At 38.3% G+C, this 20,539-nt stretch overlaps 1 protein-coding gene across 1 annotated transcript in view; it reads right to left on the bottom strand.

Moving 5' to 3' along the window:
* The window catches only part of ANK3 (ankyrin 3), a 366,065-nt gene that overhangs the window by 137,862 nt on the left and 207,664 nt on the right, over positions 1–20,539 (bottom strand). The window contains 6 exon segments of the mRNA XM_017855490.1: positions 2,136–2,198; positions 2,369–2,441; positions 8,138–8,233; positions 8,731–8,829; positions 8,919–9,017; positions 17,146–17,244. Of these exon segments, the coding sequence (XP_017710979.1) occupies positions 2,136–2,198; positions 2,369–2,441; positions 8,138–8,233; positions 8,731–8,829; positions 8,919–9,017; positions 17,146–17,244 (529 nt within the window).

Below are 20,539 nucleotides of genomic sequence, written 5' to 3'. Positions count from 1 at the left end.
TAGAAGGAGGTAGCAATGATATACCTGAAAAAAAATAAAATAAAACCAAGAAGTAATAGAAAAAGTATTTTTAAATATCTGAAAGATTGTCACACAGAAAAGGCAGATTTTGTTCCAAATACTATGTAGACTGTAGTCTTCCCATCAACGTGGTCAAATATACCAAATCTTGATTCAATGAGTAGAAGCTACAGGAAGTTCAATAACGTGAGAAGAATTTTTAAAGACAGAATTGTCCAAATGTACTAGGCGGTTTAAGAATTAAAGAATTCTCATTATTTGAAGGGCTTGGGCACAGGAGATCCTAAGCAGATGAGATTCTAGCAGATGTTTGTTCAGACTGAGTGACCTTTAAGGAGTCCTTTTCAACAATTAAATTCGGCAATACCACAAAATCAAAAGCCATTTGATTCCAACAGCCCTGGACATACTAAAGTAAGGGCCAAAGATTTTAAAGAAAAGATGGATAAAATGAGAATTTAAAATTGCCAATTTCAAATTCCCAAGCTGAGATAAACACATTTCTAGTTAAGTAACGAGGTCAATTAAGTTCAAATTTACAGATTCAAAATCTCCATTTTTGAAATTATTTGGTTAGTTATTCATATGTATAAGGCTGTTAGATAGTCCATTCAAACTTGGCCTCTCATCAATGGGGATAATTTTGGACATTTTGTTAATGACCAGTACATTTTTAGGTCTATGACTGTCATACTATGATTCCTAATAATTTCATTTGACAAACATACTTTTGACATCATGTTTTGTGTGTGTAAACATCTATGTAAGAATATTATTTTTTCTTTTATCTTCTGCACAGAAGAAGTTACTCTGAAATGTATGAGAAGGCAAAGAAATCTAATGACAGTAGGCATATTACTCTCAAAGTCCTAAAGACCGTAACAAATATTATCCATCTGGGGATAGAAGGGAGGTAAATGTATAGCTGATGTTTCAGAGAAAAAGAAAGAAAAGCGAGTAAAAGTCTTTAGCATTAATCAAAACAACATTTACAAACATTAGGCCAGATCCTCCAGGGACCCTAAATGACCATCAGGACATTAGCTTATTGGAGTGTGTAGTCCCTGGTCGCAATGCATTATAGTGGGAAGTCATTGACTGAATAACAAAAAGACTAAAGTGGCTTCGGACCAGGTAGGCTTTCCCACTCTGTAGGTTCCCACTGAAATTTGTGCAACTCAAAGAAAGAAATCATATAAATTAAAATAGGGAAGATTACTTAAAGGCAAAGAAAAGACTAGCAACACTAAGACTAACCCAAAAGAAAGCTACTACATGAGAGGTGGCAAATGGAGGTCCCAATAGGGTAGAATGTATCTGATGATCTCCCATCATTTGGGAGATTCAAATGATGCAAGAAAAACAGTTAAATATAATTTTCCCATGGTACATATTTTGTTATTTCAGTGAAACTCCAAAATGTGTCATCTGTACAATATTTACTCACTATAAAAATGCTTATTTTCCAATGGACCTTTCAAAGATGCCATTCATTGATATATCTGTATATCATGACCTGGTCAAAGTATTGGTTTCTAAGCAAGACAGAAACCAATTTCTGAAAACACTAAAGTATAGCTATAATAATATTTTGATCTCTTTCATTAAATCATTATTGAAAATTTCTATTTCAAAAGCTTTTTTTCAGGTTGTTTTCATTATCAGTTCAAGATCAAAAGCTGCTTTTTCTACAAAGTTTAACAGAATGGGCAAATCTTAGGGCATTTAAAAGGATTTCCTATAAGGAACCTTCTCTTGTTTTAAAAAATAATGTAATCATAAATACTAATCACTTTTCTCTTTCTAGATTTCAGATGCAAACAATAAAAACATCAGTATTCCGTTTGATAGAAACAAATAGAAGGCAAGTAATCCAGATAATTAGTGATACTTTTATATTTTACAGTTAGGAAACGGGTTTAAGAGGATTCAAAGAGACTTAAAAAGGAGAGCTAATAGTACCAGATATACATTATTTAAATAATACACAAATTAATAGTCTCAAGATAATATGAAAAATTAGTAACTCAAGGAAATATTATATTTCAAAGATAAGAAATGAAAGATAAAGTTGGTAGTAGTTAAGTTGCATCACAATAAAAATTTACAAATACCTTCTTCAACATCTGAGATATATTCGCCATCACTGAGCATTTCAGGGGCATTGGCTTTACGAACTGCATGATTTAAGTGAACAATATAAGTGGATGAAAAATACATACTTTTGATATTACAACAAAACATTTCAATATTCCCGAAAAACATTTTTGCAATGGACTTTCTTCAGGAAGCAAAGGAAATACACACTCACTTATAATTATTGTGAACTCAAAGAACATTTTCATACCTTCATCATCAGACATATCAAGAACTTCATTCATCGTTTCTGGAACATTCATTTTGTGCTTCTCTGTGACGGTCTAGTAACAAAAAAGCAGTCATTTTAGTGTGAGCAGACTGTACATTTTAGTGGGCCTTTTCATTTATCTCTGAATTAATCAGTTTCTTGTGGAACGCATGTGTTGAATATCCTGAATCTCCCACATGTAAAATGACATCAAAATTGTTGTCCCTTAGTGGCACAAAGGTTGTCACCATATACAGAACACAGGAGTACACAATGAAAGAATTATAGTGGCAAAGCACCACAGCTTAAAAGATTTAGGTCTCTAATAAAGCTTTTCAAAGGAAAAGAGAAGATTCTCCCCCTCCTACTCCACTGCTGTACTTTTTCATGGTCTGATGAATCTGCCACCCCATTCCATGAAAGGTCTTGGCTGAGGAAAAGCCAAATGAACTGCAAGAAATATGTGTCTATTACTTGTGCCAAGCTTTCCATCTATTTTGTGTTCTCCTCTTATATGTAATTTAAAATTCCTAGGATAAATGAAAATATTAAAATAATATTTACAACCATAATCTTTACAACAATGTGTATGAAAAAATACTTTAAAGGTGATGCATTGGCAGATCATTTTAGCCTTCCCCAAAATCTAAAGAACAGTATATTATGCAGCAAATGCCTACTGCCTCTTTTACTTGCTCTTTAATAGCTTAGATTATATCCATCCAAAAGACACTGTCAGCATCACTGATAAGAAATTCTTAGACCATATCCATCCAAAAGACATTGTTAGCATCACTGGTAAGAAATTCTTAATGACTTCAGTTTAAAAGAGAGTTTTTTTTTTTTTAATTCTCAGCATACGAGACACTAATGGTACAAGGGAAGACACACACACACACGTTTAAATAAGACAACTGAAAAAAAGCCAGGTTGTTAAAACTAAAAAAAGGTACAAATTCACAGTTTCCTAGAGATAATACTTGGTAATGTGATTTCTACCCCATCCCCAATTATTGTGTTGAAATAAAGCATTATTTGATGTCTTTTCCAGCATGTAATACTGCAATGGAGCAGTTTTAAAAATAAACTTTTATTTTTAGAAGAGTTTGAGATTTATAGAATAATTGTGAAGATAGTATAGACAGGTCCTATATACCCCACACCAAGTTTCCCCTATTATTAAAATCTTTATTAATTTTATTATTATTGAGACCGAGTCTCGCTCTGTTGCCCAGGCTGGAGTGCAATGACATAATCTCGGCTTGCTGCAACCTCCGCCTCCCAGGTTCAAGCAATTCCCCTGCCTCAGCCTCCCGAGTAGCTGGGATTACAGATGTGCATGGCCAAGCCTGGCTAATGTTTGTATTTTTAGTAGAGATGGGTTTTCACCACGTTGGCCAGGCTGGTCTTGAACTCCCAACCTCAGGTGGTCCACCTGCCTCAGCCTCCCAAAGTGCTGGGAATACAGGCATGAGCCACTGTGCCTGGCCTATTATTAAAATATTTTATTAGCATGGAAAATATCACAATTAACGAAGCAACATTGATACATTATTATTAAAGTTTATATTTTATTCATTTTTCTTTAGTTTCTGCTTAATGTCCTTTTTATGTTCCAGGATCCCATCGAGGATACTGTATTACATTTAGTTGTGTCTCCTTAGTTTCCTCTGGGCTATGGCAATTTCTCAGACTTTCCTTGTTTTTTAAAAAAAATTAATGTAAAGTTCCAGGTTAAATGTGCAGGACGTGCAGGTTTGTTACATAGGTAAACAAATGTGTGCCATGGTGGTTTGCTGCACCTATCAACCCATCACCTAGGTGTTAAGCCCCACATGCATGAGCTATTTATCCTGATGCTCTCCCTCCCCGCCCCCAGGCCCTAGTGTGTGTCCTTCCCCTCCCTGTGTCCACGTGGTCTTATTGTTCAGCTCCTACTTATAAGTGAGAACATGTGGTGTATGGTTTTCTGTTCCTCTGTTAGTTTGCTGAGGATAACAGCTTCCAGATCCATCCGTGTCCCTGCAGAGGACATGATATCATTCCTTTTTTATGGCTACACAGTATTCCATGGTGTATATGTACCACATTTTCTTTATCCAGTCTATCATTGATGGGCATTTGGGTTGATTCCACATCTTTGCTATTGTGAATAGTGCTGCAATGAACATACACATGCATGTATCTTTGTAATAAAATAACTTACATCCCTTTGGGTATACACTCATTAATGGGACTGCTGGGTCAACTGATATTTCTGGGTCTAGGTCTTTGAGGAATTGCCACACTGTCTTACATAATGGTTGAACTAATTTATATGCCCACCAACAGTGTAAAAGCATTCCTATGTCTCCAGCCTCGTCAGCATCTGTTGTTTTTTGCCTTTTTAATAATTGCCATTCTGATTGGTATGAGATGGTATTTCATTGTGGTCTTGATTTGCATTTGACTTTCCTTGTTTTTGATGACCTTGACAGTTTTGCAGTGTACTGGTCAGATATGTCCATCAACCGGGGCTTATCTCATGGGTTTTTTTTTTCTTTTCTTTTCTTTTCTTTTCTTTTTTCTTTTTAATGAATAGACTGGGGCTGTATGTTTTAGGGAGGAAGATCATAGAGGAAAAGTGTCATTTCATCACATTGCATCAAGGGTACATACCATCAACATGACTTATCATTGTTGATGTTGACCTTGATCATATGGCTGAGGCAGGATTTGTCAGGTTTCTCCATTGTAAAGTTACTTTATTTCCCCCTGCTTCCATACTGTTTTCTTTGCAAAGAAATCATGATGTTCAGCCCACACGTAAGCAGTGGGGAAGTATGTTCCACTTTGAGAGTGAAGTATTTTCATACATTATTTGGAATTCTTTTGCTTGAGACATTTGTATCTTCTTTTCCATTTATTGAATTACTTATGTATAATAGTATGAATTCATGGATAGTTATTTTACAGTTTGTACCATACTTCAATACTATTATATTTATTTATTTTTGCTCAAATTGTTCCGGCTATGGCCATTAGGAACTCTTTTAGTTAATTCCTATGTCCCTTCGACATACCCCCCACCATTGTGTCTCTGTATTAGTTTATTTACTTTTGTTGGGGGAGGGAGGAGCATTTCCTTACTTTTTGACACTCTAAGATGTTCCAGGCTCATCTTATATATTTCCTTTGCTAGCCTTAGATTCAGCCATTTCTCCAAAAAGCACTGTTTGCTTTTAGTAGAGAATGGTATTAGCAACCAACATCTGCGTGCTAGAGGTATTGTGCTCCTTGCATATGAAGTAATTGGGTATTTTAAACAATGCAGTTTCGATAGATACAATCCACATCTTTTGAATATCAGCTTCTATCCATTCAGTTTGGTATGCTGTGTTGATTGTAGTCTAATTAACTAAACCATCTCTCTCAGCATTGCCACATCATGTATTTTACTAATATGGAAAAGACATTCTCTTTGTTTTGAAAAACTGAAGTCTGCTTGTAGAGTCAATGGCTGCTGGAGTCCCAGTAACTGGCTATACAAATACCATGCCCGTGGTGGAGGCTGAGCTATAGTTATTAGCTTAAAGTCATAGACTCCACCCTGAATTACATCAGTCCTGTCTGAGCTAGTTTACATGTAACCACTAAAGCAAGGCTGACAAGGTAGTGTCTCAGCTTGAGATAATGTACCAAATACCACAATGCTGGACAAAATTTTAGAGATTTCTATGGACTGTTTTTTAACTGATGTGAACACTTCTTTTAGTGGAAGCCTTATTTTCTTCACTAGGCAAACTGGACCTTTCCAATTAGCATGCATAGTGTCTTCTCTTTTTTGCAGAAAGTCACCAACAAGGATGGCTGATGATGTTGAGAGTGAAAAGGCACTACTCCCGTACACATTCTGTCTTCTCATGGGAACCTGATGGAGCTCTGAGACCTTTCTCTGTCTTTCAGTCAATTTTTTGAAGTTATAACTTTATTTTGTTCTTAACTCTACTTTTTCTTAAAGCTTTTTTGATTTTGAAGAAACGTTTTGAAATTTCCTAATAGGTAAGAAAGTAATTTACATTCAACCAAATAAGATATTTATTTTGAACTTTTACATGTCTCAAGTCTTTTAACATTGAAATAGAAGTATTAATGTTATCTATTTACTGCAATGATTTCAAATCTTTATAGCATTGTGACACTTGGCTGTCGTTAAATGGTTTGCCCTCTTCTCCTTTTCTATCCTAGATAGAGCTACATGGGATATAAAATTAAAGGTAATAAACATTATTGGTTTGAACACTTTTTTTGAGAACTTGATAGATTTTAATATAATAAAGTCCTCAAGAGGTGTATGAAAGCAACATGTGGAAATTTATCTCTTAGACAAAGTATATCTTGAAGTTCAGAATGTGTGCTGGTTGATAATCATTGTTCTACTCCATTGAAACAATTGTTTTCTCTTTCACAAATTACAAAATTTTTCTATCATAATCAGCAGGCTTGTGAGTAAAACTGCCAGAAAACTCAAACTGCAGGTAGCTACAGAGACCCTCAACCCTTTTGTGAAACCCATTTTCACAAAAGCACTGGGTATACAAACTAATTTGCAGATGCTAACCATTTTCTCCTTCACGTTGGAAAGTGGTCGAAGAGAAAAGGGGACAGAGCTGATAATTCAAAATGTTCCAGAGTCCTATATTTACCTTGTTAAGAGTCAACCTCAGGCCTACGTGTTGAGTTATGGAATTAGGAATAACTCAAATAAGCCTCTGATACCATGTAATATTTGCTCTTAATTCCAAAGTTACCAAATCTTGATGCTGTTCAAAGGTACCAGATGGGGTTGGAAAGAAATGACTTATCCTAGAGACTGCAGCTTGTAAAAATGTAGTTGATGCAACAGGGCCTCCTGGTAAAGATCCACTTTAAATTTTAACAAAACAGTCTATTGTGTTTCTTATGAAAACTCCAATAGGTGGACAGAAGATGAGTGACAGTAGCAGGTAAAACCAGTTCTGATCCATCTGGATTTTTTTAAAACAATGTAAACATTTTTCACAGGAATGATAATGGATCCACGTACCATTTGTGCATTAAAACACTTTTAAGGAAGCAACTTAGAGTTTTCAATTTCTTTACATTGCCAAGGAAGGATGTTAAAAAATTTCTGCCTTCACCATCATTTCATTAAAACTTATTATATCAAAGCAAACAAATAAATAAATACATTTAGCTGTATATGGAAGTAAAAACCCTATAGCTACAAACGCATCTTTTAAATAGGTATTCTTTTTTTTTTTTTGAGACGGAGTCTCGCTCTGTCGCCGGGGCAGGAGTGCAGTGGCCGGATCTCAGCTCACTGCAAGCTCCGCCTCCCGGGTTCATGCCATTCTCCTGCCTCAGCCTCCCGAGTAGCTGGGACTACAGGCGCCCGCCACCTTGCCTGGCTAGTTTTTTGTATTTTAGTAGAGACGGGGTTTCACCGTGTTAGCCAGGGTGGTCTCGATCTCCTGACCTCGTGATCCACCCGTCTCGGCCTCCCAAAGTGCTGGGATTACAGGCTTGAGCCACCGCGCCCGGCCTTAAATAGGTATTCTTAGTGTTTTAAATTTTTATTCATATTAGCAATAAGAGTTTTGCTATCCTGACTACCAACAATGAGGTGACTGTATTTCAAAACATGGTGCTTAGTTTATGAATGGGAAAAAACATTCATCTCAGAAAAGCCCAAGAAAACTGGCTGAAAGCTGGTTCCTAGGGTAACAAGGCTCTGCATTCCTTACTTACAGTTGTGGTCATGGTCTCTTCGGTCACTATCTTCAGGGTGTCCACTACTGAGATGTAGCCGAGGCGCCGGGCAATGCCAAGGGCAGTATTCCCATTCTGGCAAAAGGAAAATGTGAATGAGGAATTAGCAAGCCTCATTCCACATTTTTTTGCTGATACCAAATGTAAGGTGAGTGTCTCATCAGACCCATCCCGCTGTCATACACAAAAAAGTGTTTCATTAGAGACATACCTTGCACAAAACCCACCTAACCCGTTTTTACTCACACAGTAAAGTCTGGGCAGCTACACATGCAATCCAAGAGGCTTTTTAACATTCTAAGTAAGCAGTCAATGAAACCAACACAATTTTTTTTTCTTACATGTGTACTTCCTGCTAGGTGACAATGCAGCAGGTAGTTTTCACATATAAAACACTAATCATCTCTCTCTGAACAGTCCAGAACAATATGGTTATTGTCCTTCTTTCCTCATTCTACTGAATGCTCCGTTTATGCCTCTTCATGAAAGTACAATGAAAAATGTAAGAAGACACCAGAGTCCAGGCCCATCTATCTCCTCCCTCTTCTTCTGAGCTGGCCCTGAGTGCTTACCACAGTGAGTTCATTGGGGGAGGCATTGTTCTGAAGTAAGACATTTATTATATGCGTATGTCCCTGCTGTGCTGCTTGATGTAATGGTGTATATCCATTCTGTAGAAGGGAGATGGAAGAGATGATTCTTAATTCCTTTGAAACAAAAATAAATGATTCTGGCAGAAACAAAAAAGGAAGAAGCTTACCTTTGTTTTGGCATTAACTTTTGCAGAATGCTGGAGCAGGAAATTAACAATCTTGATATTTCCGTAGTGGCAGCCCACGTGCAGTGGTGTGTATCCCATCTGTAATTATTTTTTTTTAAAAGAAGCATCATAATTATACTTTTACTAACAGCTATCCTAAACAGACGCAAAATCATTATTTAACCTTTCTTTTGAGCTGGAAAAGTAGGTTTTTTGTCTTCTCTATATAAAAAAATTGCCCTTGATAATTCTCAGCATAAGACTTAGGTATAAATTAAAATACCATTGCCCATAAAATTGTTAGCTCCCCAAAGTTCTTGCTTTATTTTTTATCAGCTCATCTTGTTCTTAGAACTCTTCAAGATAGAAAGGAAAGATGGACCAATTGACAGCATAGACAGACTGATTCAGCAGCTTCTTGTTCAGGGGCAGAAGAGCACTTTATTGAGACTTGACTTGTTTATTGAATACTTTCTGAAAGCTTTAAATCTAGGCAAAAATGAAGTGGCTAAATAATAACACACGGCAGGAGGTGATTATCAGAATGCCTGATAGAGATAGGAGGAAGCACAGAAACACTAAAAGGAAGAGGGAGGCTGGTGTGAGCTCAGGTGGTCTGAGAAATATGAACTTGAACAAGGTATATCAAGTTAGTTTTTCGCCTTCCTACCTAGAGTCCCAGAGTTTGAAAACCACTGATTTAGACAAAGAAATGGATTGTTTCTCAAATTAGTATCCACCGACCCCTGAGGGTCTATAAGTTCTCTCTCTCTCTCTCTCTCTCTCTCTCTCTCTCTGTGCATGTATGTGTCTGTATACAATCTAGGTAATTTTTTTTTTTAAATAAGGATATTCCAGATCCTTCTCTAGATGGCTGTGTTCATTATAACATACTACCCTGCAATTTCAGAGCCCGTGTTCATAATGACACGGGCAGTACCAGATCTCTGAAAGGGAGAACATTGACCTTTTATTACGATACTTCTAAACAGGAATGGGGTGGGTGATCCATATTTTCAGGGGTCTGTATCTTATATGATGTCACTAGTGTCTTTATGGTGGCCCCAGCAAATGAATACATTTGAATTTGAAAAAGAGATGCCCAAACCACTGTTGACTGTAGAAGGTGAAGATACCTTACCAGGGATGTGCTGCCTTAGAGAGGTGACTCTTGGTAGACTTTTTTTTTTCTTACATGTGTACTTTTTTGTCTCACAAAACAAACTGCCAGTGTACCCACACTGACCAGACTATCCCTGAAAAGCTCATCATAACCACATAGAGGAAACTGACTTACAGCATCTAATGCTGCTTAATACCTGATGGAGGACATTCCTTTTCGGTGACCAGAATCCATTTGCCTGCTTTGCAGGGTTCTTCTTTTCAGTACAGAGGAACTCAGATACTGCAATCATGATCAGAATACTGCTTAATAAGGGAAGCTTGAAAATAATGTGTCCAATCAATGCTCAGTACAGTTGGTTTAATTGATTGAAGTAACATTATTTCCAAGTTCAAAGAACTTCCCTTACAAGTCAAAACTATGTGGACCCAATATTTTTTAAAAATCTAAATATTAAAAAATTCTTTGAGATTTTAGTCAATTTGCCTAAGTTATAATACAACCATTTCTAATAGTTGTTGAGATGGATGTGTTGATTAGATATATATATTTAAGACAGGGTTGATTATTTATTTATTTATTTATTTGAGACAGGGTCTTGCTCTGTCACCAGGCTGGAGTGCAGTGATGAGATCATGGCTCACTGTAGCCTCCCCTCCTGGGCTCAATCTATCCTCCTGCCTCAGTCTCCCACGTAGCTGTGGCTACAGGCATACACCACCACGCCTGGCTAATTTTTCTATTTTTTGTAGGGTGAGGTCTCACTATGTTGTCAAGGCTGGTCTCAAACTCCTGGGCTCAAGTGATCTTCCTGCCTTGGCCTCCCAAAGTGCTGGGATTACAAATGTGAGCCACCATGCCTGGCCTAAATATTTTAATGAACAAGTTCTATTCATCCTCATAGCTTCCCATCTCATTCTTACTAAAACCCTAAATCATTATAAAACAGTGTTAGGAGTCCTCTAATTCTAGTCTCCCCTATCCTCCTCATCCCCCATCCATACATCTTTTAATCCTCCCACCATTCTCTCCCTTGGTCGCTATGCTCCAGGGCACTGGACTTCTTGCTGTTCCACAAACACTAAAGTGTTTTTTCAAAAATACGTGGGCATGGCCAAGAAGATTGAACTTGCATTCAGAGAAATCAGATGTGGGCTCCTCCATTCACTGGGGTTACCAGCATTCCCATACAAAATAGCACCTCACATAAATACGCTCAGAGAGGTGGGACGTGAGCAATTCTTTCCAGTCAGCAGTAACAAATTTTTCAAAGGCTAATTTTTTCTTGAGTAGCTAAATAAACAAGCAAACAAATGAAGAGCCATAGCCCAGCAAACGGAGCAGCCTCTGCCTCTTTGCCATGGCTGCCTCACTGATAACATCATTACAAGCTGATTAGGTTTTTCCTTTCTTCCTTTGGGCAACACTGGATAGAGCTCAGCAAAACCCTGCAAAATACATTCAAGTCTTTAACTACTTTCCTTCCTTTTTTCCTTTCTTGATTACCAAGTAGTAGATATTTACGTCCATTCACTGATCAGGCTGCACTTCTGACTGATGAGAACAGGGGAAGGAGGGTCTCAGCAGCCAGGAGCCTGGACCTCAGAGGCAGACTGTCTGGGTTTGGGACCCAGCTCTGCTACTTACTATCTGTGTGAATTTGGACGGGTTACTGAACCTCTCTGTGCATTGGCTTATGCATTATAAAATGGACTTTAGTAATAGAACCATGCTCATTGTGTTGTCATAAGGATTAACTATGTTAACAATTATTTCAACAGTGTCTGACACATAGGGTTAGCTATTATTACCTAATGCTGAAAACAGTGCTTGGCATATCATCAGTGCTCAATAATTTAAATCTTTGGTAAATTAATGATTGAAAACAGGAAAAGATCAGGCCAGGTGTGGTGGTTCATGCCTGTAATCCCAGCACTTTGGGAGGCTGAGGTGGGCAGATCACCTAAGGCCAGGAGTTCAAGACCAGCCTGGTCAACATTGCAAAAACCCAGTCTCTACTAAAAAAAAAAAAAAAAAAAAATTAGCCAGACGTGGTGGCATGTATCTGTAGTCCCAGCTACTCAGGAGGCTGAGGTGGGAGGATCACTAGACCCTGGGAAGTTGATGCTGCAGTGAGCCATGATCATGCCCATGTACTCCAGCCTGGGCAACAGAGTGAGACTCTGTCAAAAAAAAAAAAAAAAAAAAAAAAAAAAAAAAAAGAAAAGAAAAAAAAAGAAAAGAGAAAAGAAAAATGAAAAATTGTCATTTCTACCTCTGGCTCAGCCTATCCCACTTCTGATACCCCTTATAATTTTGCTAATCAGGCCAGGCATTGTGGCTCACATCTGTAATCCCAGCACTTTGGGAGGCCAAGGCCGGCGGATCACCTGAGGTCAGGAGTTTGAGATCAGCCTGCCCAATATGGCGAAAGCCTGTCTCTACTAAAAATACAAAAAATTAGCCAGGTGGTGGGTGCCTGTAATCCCAGCTACTTGGGAGGCTGAGGCAGGAGAATCACTTGAACCCGGGAGGCGGAGGTTGCAGTGAGCCAAGATCACACAATTGCACTCCAGCCTGGGCGACAAGAGCGAAACTCCATCCCTCACCAAAAAAAAATAAATAATTTTGCTAACCATTTTTCTTTCCTCTGGCATGCTCATTTCACCTTATAGACATATTTTTATGTTTCCATCTTAGAAACACAAAGTACTCCTTTCAAATATTTGTCCTTTTCTCTAGGTTTCTATCCCTTCAAAACTAAACTTCTTGAAAAAAATAATCTTCATTCACTGTTCCGCCCATTCTCCCTACATTTCATCATCTCCACTACTCTAGTAAAACTGCTTTATAATATCCCAAGTGCCCAGCCATGCATGGCATGCATGGACTTTGAGCTTCTCTTATCTGAAACACTTTGACAGTTTTTCATAATTTGACAGCCGTATCATATTCTTTCGTCATTTCTCCTCTACCTTTGGATACGCCCTCCTTTGACTCCTCCATCCACTGTAAAATGGAGTGGATCCCAAGGGTTTTGTCTTTGGTTTGTGCCACATTTTTCCTTGAGGATTACACCTACTTTCACAGTGTCAGCTAATGCCTTTTTTGCGATGATTCAGAAATCTGCATCTTTAGTCCAGCCATCCTTTCGGTGTCCAGATCAATATGTGAGTCCTTTATTGGGTTTTCCTACTCGAATGGCCCCTAGGTAATCTATAATTCAACACATTCAATACGAAACTCATAGTCGTCTTTCCCCAACTGGCTTTGTCTCCTTTATTCTCTGTCTCATTGAATGGTACTTGTGATCACCCAGTTGCACAGGTCAGATCCTTAGTTTCATCCTGAATTTCTTGCTTCTCCTCAGTCCCCATACAGACATGGTCTTCAAATCTTTTTTTTTTTTTTTTTTTTTGAGATGGAGTCTTGTTCTATTGCCCAGGCTGGAGTGCAGTGGCACCACCTTGGCTCACTGCAAGCTCCTTCTCCTAGGTTCACACCATTCTCCTGCCTCAGCCTCCCGAGTAGCTGGGACTACAGGCACCCGCCACCACACCCAGCTAACTTCTTTGTATTGTTTTAGTAGAGACGGGGTTTCACCATGTTAGCCAGGAGGGTCTCAATCTCCTGACCTTGTGATATGCCTGCCTCGGACTCCCAAAGGTCTTCAAATCTTACCTGTTTGTATGTCTTTTAATTATTTCTCTAATTTCTCTCCTGTTCCTCAGTGTCTCATCTGTCACTTAGTTCAGGCCTTCTTCGTTCTTCATTTGGATTTCACAATAGCCTAACTGCCCCTGCTCCAAGGTTTAAAATCAACTTATTCTTTGCATTGTTTCCCAGGATCTTTGTAAACCAGACTGCTGATCTTATCACGTTTGTGTTTAAAACCTTCAGTGGCTTCTCAGTGCAAATAGGATAAAAAAGCTGAACAGCTTAGCCTGCTACATTAAGGCCCTCTGAGATCTTCTTAATTTTCCAGCAATATCTTAAGACATAATCCCCGTTTTTCTTCTCACGTTCCCACAATACTGAACAAGCTATAGCTTCCTCTATCCTACCTTACCTTTGTCAAAACACTTAGTTATTACCTAATACTCTAAAATTATATATATATTTTTAGATATAGACCTATGGTCAAAATCAGGCTTTGTAATAATTAGCTTTGGGACCTTATGCAAGTAATTACTTTTTCTGTGCCTCAGTTTCCTCATCTGTAAAATGAGGATGTTAATTTCACCAGCCTCATAGGGTAGTTGTAAGAATTAAACAAAATAATAAATATAAAGCACTGAGAATAGTACCCGGCACAGAGAAAATGGGTAATACATTGTTTTATTTTATTATGATGATGACTTGGTTATTATAATACTATGTGTTTTGTTCTCTAAACTATGAATTCTATGAGGGCAAGGAATATATCTCCCAGGTAAGAATTTGGTGACCAGTAGGAAATCTATAAATAAATGTGAAATGAGTAAGCATCACATAAGTTCTCAAAGCTTTTTATGCTTTTACACACATTTAAAGAAATCCAATGTAACTCCTGATCCCTAATTAGTGTCCTCTAAGAATCAATGCCTTTCAGGGGTGGTCTAAATAAAATGCTTCCGGACATTATCCTTCTAAAAAGCAAAAGCAGTGGCTTCATCTCTATCAAACAACGTTGATTATTATACCCTGTGGCACAATTTAGCTTAAAATCATTTGGTGAACTTCCAATGCAAAAGGGGGGTGGGGTATAAAGGGTCAGCAAACGGGAGGGGTGCAGGGGGAGAGGACTGCAAAGGCTGTGACCAGGATTTTCTAGTCTTTTCCTCGTCAGGGAGAAGAGGTCTTGATATTTTATTATGATGATTTTTTCATGTAGCTAATGAGTTGAATGGTATACATCCCACCTGTGGGCTGCTTGGGGATGTCTTCTTTACCAGTGAGAATGTGAACATTCCTGGGATACAACAAACTCCTTATTCACAAAACTAAGCAGCAAATGCAAGCAACCCAGCTATCTGCACTTCTGCTGTGCTCTAGTTATGGGACAATCGTGGCTTCACTTCCTTTTGGTGGCTGTGACCTTTGCAGAGAAGAGAAAGGAAAGGAAAAGAGGTTGTAAAGGACAGAGAGATGCTTTCTGAAGTGAGATGCTCTGCTCCGTTCATAAATGGCAGGAAAAGTTACATGCTGCAAGGTGTCATACAGAGTACAAAAATGACTATGTGGCCGGGCACGGTGGCTCATGCCTGTAATCCCAGCATTTTGGGAGGCCAAGGCAGGTGGATCACCTGAGGTCAGAAACTTGAAATCAGCCTGGCCAACATGGCAATACCCTGCCTCTACTAAAAATACAAAAATTAGCTGGGTGTGGTGGCATGTGCCTGTAGTCCCAGCTACTCAGGAGGCTGAGGTGAATCCGGGAGGTGGAGGTTGCAGCAAGCCATTACATTCCAGCTTGAGTGACAGTAAGACTCCCTCTCGGAGGGAAAAAAAAAAAGACTACCAACTGGGACCTGAGTTGGGCTGGGTTAGGAGGAAGCTGTGGTGGAGTCCTGAGACTCGTACATCCAGGGGCTCTGTGTGCAAATGGAAAACAGATGCAGGCAGAGCAGTACTTGTTTCTCTTCTCCCCCACCTGGCTTTGAGAATCTTCACCATACTCCCTGGCTGAATTTTAGGGCATGACTTGGATGTGCTGGGGCAGAAAAATGTTGAGAAACTTGACCCAGAACTTGCCTTCTAGAGTTTTATATCTACAAAAAGGAGAGAGAACCTAATAAAATATTTAAGTCTCTCTCTCTCTCTCTCTCTCTCTCTCTCTCTCTCTGTGTCAATAAGCAATATGGAATGAAGACATTTATCATGAAGTTGCAAACTTCCAAAGTCAATAATTATTTCCTGATGAAAGTATTAAAGCAACATAAGAAAATAAGCTAAATTCAGTCTCATTTTGGTGTCAATACCCTTTTATCTGGCTAATTTGGGATAGTATTTCTATTACTAGTTACTTCAGTATGTCCATATACATCAGAACCTGCTTATATTACATATAAAAATTTTATTCACAATATTTAGTAGTCATTCTTTTTCATGTCAAATATGGCATATAGAAAGAAAACATATGTGGCCGGGCATGGTGGCTCACGCCTGTAATCCCAGCACTTTGGGAGGCTGAGGCATGCGGATCACAAGGTGAAGAGATCAAGACCATCCTCGCTAACATGGAGAAACCCCATCTCTACTAAAAATACAAAAATTAGCTGGGCATGGTGGTGCATGCCTGTAGTCCCCGCTACTCGGGAGGCTGAGGCAGGGGAATTGCTTGAACACGGGAGGCGGAGGTTGCAGTGAGCCAAGATCAAGCCACTGCACTCTAGCCTGGTGACAGAGCGAGACTCTGTCTCAAGTAAAAAAAAAAGAAAACATACGTTACAGTAGATGACACAAATCTGATATGAATAACAAAATTAAGCATATAAAGAAAATTTTCAGAGAAATGTGATTAATGTGAAGCTATATCTTTGACGATGACATGAGAAGTCCTTTATTTTTCTGTGTTCGAATTGTGGCATTATATAAGACTAATCAGCAATTTTTTTTTTCATTTTGAAATGAGAGTTTTTTTGTCTGAGAGAGGGAGAACACAGGCAAGACTGCACAGACCCTTAGGAATTTAGCAAGTGAGTAATATTTAAATAAGCCTTAATTTATCCTGTTTCATAAATCATGCTGAATGAACATAGGGGTCACAAATTACAAGTTTTTCTATTTGTCTGTTTGTCTGCATTTAAAAAATCCATCACACAAACTAAGAGAGGTCCAAGCTTTCACACTCTGCCCCTGAAGGAGCATCTGTTGTAAGGAGGCTCAACAATAGGGGGAAATTATTATACAGTTAGGATCAAGTATCCAGGCCGTTAAAGACAAAAGTCCCTGGAATATGGCAATCAGAGACTTTAGTGTCCCTTGCATAAATATATATTTAACACACTACATAGAAAAGAGATGATTAAAGACTTTGTTCTCCTAATATGATTATAGTTTCTTCCTTACTGCAGTCACCAAATGGACACATTCTTTCCCGTGTGGAAAGGGAGGGGCGTATACCTTTGTCTGGGCGTCCACATGAGCCCCTTGGTTTACGAGGACTTCTGCCACATTCACTCGATCTTCTTGAGCAGCCAAATGGAGTGGGGTCAGGCCACTCTGCAAAAGATTCAAAGGGCACAGTCATCTTACAGGAAGTAATGTCACACACATAGCCCCCATGTTTGAGAAACCATTTGTGAATTCTAAGATGGAAAGCCAAGACTTTCTGTGTTAGAAAAAACCTATGGAATAAATTTATATGCTTGGGAGGCTGAGGCAGGTGGATCACATGAGCCCATGAGTTTGAGACCAGACTGGCCGACATGGTGAGGCCCCATCTCTACAAAAATTAGCCAGGTGCAGTGGCATATACCTGTAGTCTCAGCTACTTGGGAGGCAGGAGAATTGCTTGAGCTCAGTAGGTAGAGGTTGCAGTGAGTGAGATAGCGCCACTGCACTCCAGCCTTGGTGACAGGAGTAAATAAAACCTATCTCAAAAAAAAAATATATGTATGTTATACTGTCTTAGCATTGTGGCAACATTAGTATCTGTAGGCAGGAAAAATTGTAAGCATACTCAAAAGTGTAAGAAATGGAGTGAGCCTTGTATACTCATCACAGACTTAGCAATTATCAAAGTTTTCCTATATTTGTTTAATCTATCCCTCTTTTCCTTTTCACTCATTTATTTGTGGCAGTATTAAAACAAATCTAGACATTATAACATTTACCCCCATACACTTCAGTACTCATCTCCAAAAATTAGACTTTTTTTTTTTTTTTTTACAAAATTATGCAAGAGTTTTAATATATTGCCAATGGCACTAGCTTTACCAAAAATTATTTACATGATATCTGTTTACTAAGTGAACATTGACATATGCTGATAATATTTTCTCCATATTAATTCCCAAAGTCTAATAAATATTTTCTGTATGTCACTCTGGATTGGAAAGATCGCCTGTGGAATGTAATGTGAATGCAAGATCATGAGAATTTCCAGGTCATTTAGATGATGTATGGGTTTAACAAGACTGATACAATATTTGAAACTAACCCTATTAGAGAATTTGCAGAACACATGGTTGCTCTCATGACCAAGAAAAAAATTACTAAGACTATACTCTGGTTGTAAAAAACCTCTTTACATTGTAAACCACTTTTCAAATTATTTAAGAGAAAGTGAGTTGGTGCAAGTGCTTTCAGATTTTTTGCTTTTATCCATTATGAGCACAGAAGTTAATATCTTAATCCTGGAAGTCTTTTCTCCCCCTCTAGCATCTGTGCAATGAAAATATCAGCCTGTCCTATTTGTCAGAGGAAAGGAGGCAATCAAAGGCAGTTTTAAGAAGAGCACAGAGCCTTCTAGATGTGCAACATTATTTATTCAGGGGTTGTTATTCCATCAGGGCAATTATGGAACGCAGAGAGAGTCAAGCTGGGACTTTTTAATAATGTTTACAGAATTTTGGAGGAAGCTCACTCGAACTGAATCAAGGGGGAAATGTGAAAAGCAGGACTGATGCATTCACTTGCAATTCAAGAAAAATAAGCCAGGGCCAAAATTGGCACCACCCAAACACTGACCTCATCATAGCACCATGTTCTATGTTCTACTTCAGAGGAAATAATATTGTCAGTCATAACATTTTGTGAGTGTCATGGTCACCTATTCTAAGTTTGAGACTTTCGACACTGAGGGTACTTTACTGAGTAGCTCTCAGCAAAGACTGAGAAATGCGTTGTGGGCACATGTTGTCCTCTCACGCTCCCATGTCTAGGTGCCTGCTGCTCACCTGGCTTACCCACTCACTGATGGAGTCACTTCAGGCTTCCCTGGCCTTTCTCTCTTCTCATTTCATTAAAGGGCCAAGTAATTACATTTATTTGCAAACCTACTATGTGCTCACCTCAATTAAAAATATCATAATCCTGCATTTAAACTCTGTTTTCTTGCTTGTCTTCTTTAAACCACTGTGAGCTTATTGAGGCAAGTATTCTATCTTTAATTTTTATATAACCAGTGTCCAGCATCTAGCATTTAATCTACCTATTCATTGATTAAATTAGAGAAAAAAAGTCAAACATTTTTCTTAGGTAGAACAGGATAAATTATAGAAATAACATTTTATTTTTATATTCATGGCTATAACTTCAAAGATTTTAAAAAACAACCACAGCCCTGTTTGAGTTCAGAAGTTACCTGTTAATCTCTTATGGTATTTTGATCATTGCTCATTTTAAAAATAACACTTAGGGCTGGGCGCGGTGACTCATGCCTGTAATCCCAGCACTTTGGGAGACCAAGGCGGACGGATCCCCTGATGTCGGGAGTTCAAGACCAGCCTGACCAACATGGAGAAACCCCGTCTCTACTAAAAATACAAAATTAGCTGGGTGTGGTGGTGCACGCCTGTAATCCCAGTGACTCGGGAGGCTGAGGCAGGAGAACTGCTTGCACCCTGGAGGCGGAGGTTGTGGGGGAGCTGAGACTGCATCATTGCACTCCAGCTTGGGCAACAAGAATGAAATTCTGTCTCAAAAAAAAAAAAAAAAAAAAAGAATTTATTTGAAACAGAGACAACATCAAATTAAATTAAAATAGCAACAGCTCTGTTTCATATTCTTCCAGTTGTATAAAAATTATAGCATTGGGGTCTGCAAAACCTATATGGAAAAATAGGAACATCAAAAGCAAAATTGAATCAAATTGAACACTAGCATCTCAACAATAACTTGGGGTTCATGATCATCTTTCCTTAAGAGTACTGGGAAAGTCCTGGTTACTAGTAAGAAAAAAGAAAGTAAAAACAATGAAGTGTTTAGTTCAACATAAATTATGAAAGCTAAATCTTTCTTTCAATAGTTATTTTTTAGCAAGGATATAATGTAGTGTTATATGAGAAGAGTGAAAGTTAGGCAGGAGAAGGGAGGAGGGAACAGTGAGTAATTGATGCTTAAAACACTGACAACTCAGGAAAACTGACAAAACTGAGAGACAGTTCCTTATTGAATAATAAAAAGTTTTGCTGCTTTTCTGTTTTCATATGAGGTCATGTTTAGTGCTTTATACTGAAAATGACAACTGAGAAAGGATGCAAGGATTTACAAATGCCTTCTCATTAGATCGTTTCTAATGAGAAGTTAGAAGTTAAAAGTATTAGAAGTTCTCAGAAGTTCCTCAAGTTCAACATGCTAATGGAAAGCCAGCTGATCTTTTAGAATTCCTTTAGGAATATCTCTGTTTGTGTATCATTTATTTAGGAAGGTGGCCAGAAACTTCCAGGTTTCCCTGGTTTACTATATGTCTTTGAGTCTTCAGAATTCCTTTTGTTAATTTCCACTCTACTAAAGCAAGCACTGAAAAAATTTTTGCCCTGAATATTTTTAGCCTAAAATCATTCTATGAGTC

This window comes from Rhinopithecus bieti, unplaced genomic scaffold, assembly GCF_001698545.2.
Source record: "Rhinopithecus bieti isolate Rb0 unplaced genomic scaffold, ASM169854v2 scaffold_39703, whole genome shotgun sequence".
Taxonomy (NCBI): Eukaryota; Metazoa; Chordata; class Mammalia; order Primates; family Cercopithecidae; genus Rhinopithecus; species Rhinopithecus bieti.
This window is presented reverse-complemented; position numbering and strand designations above follow the sequence as displayed.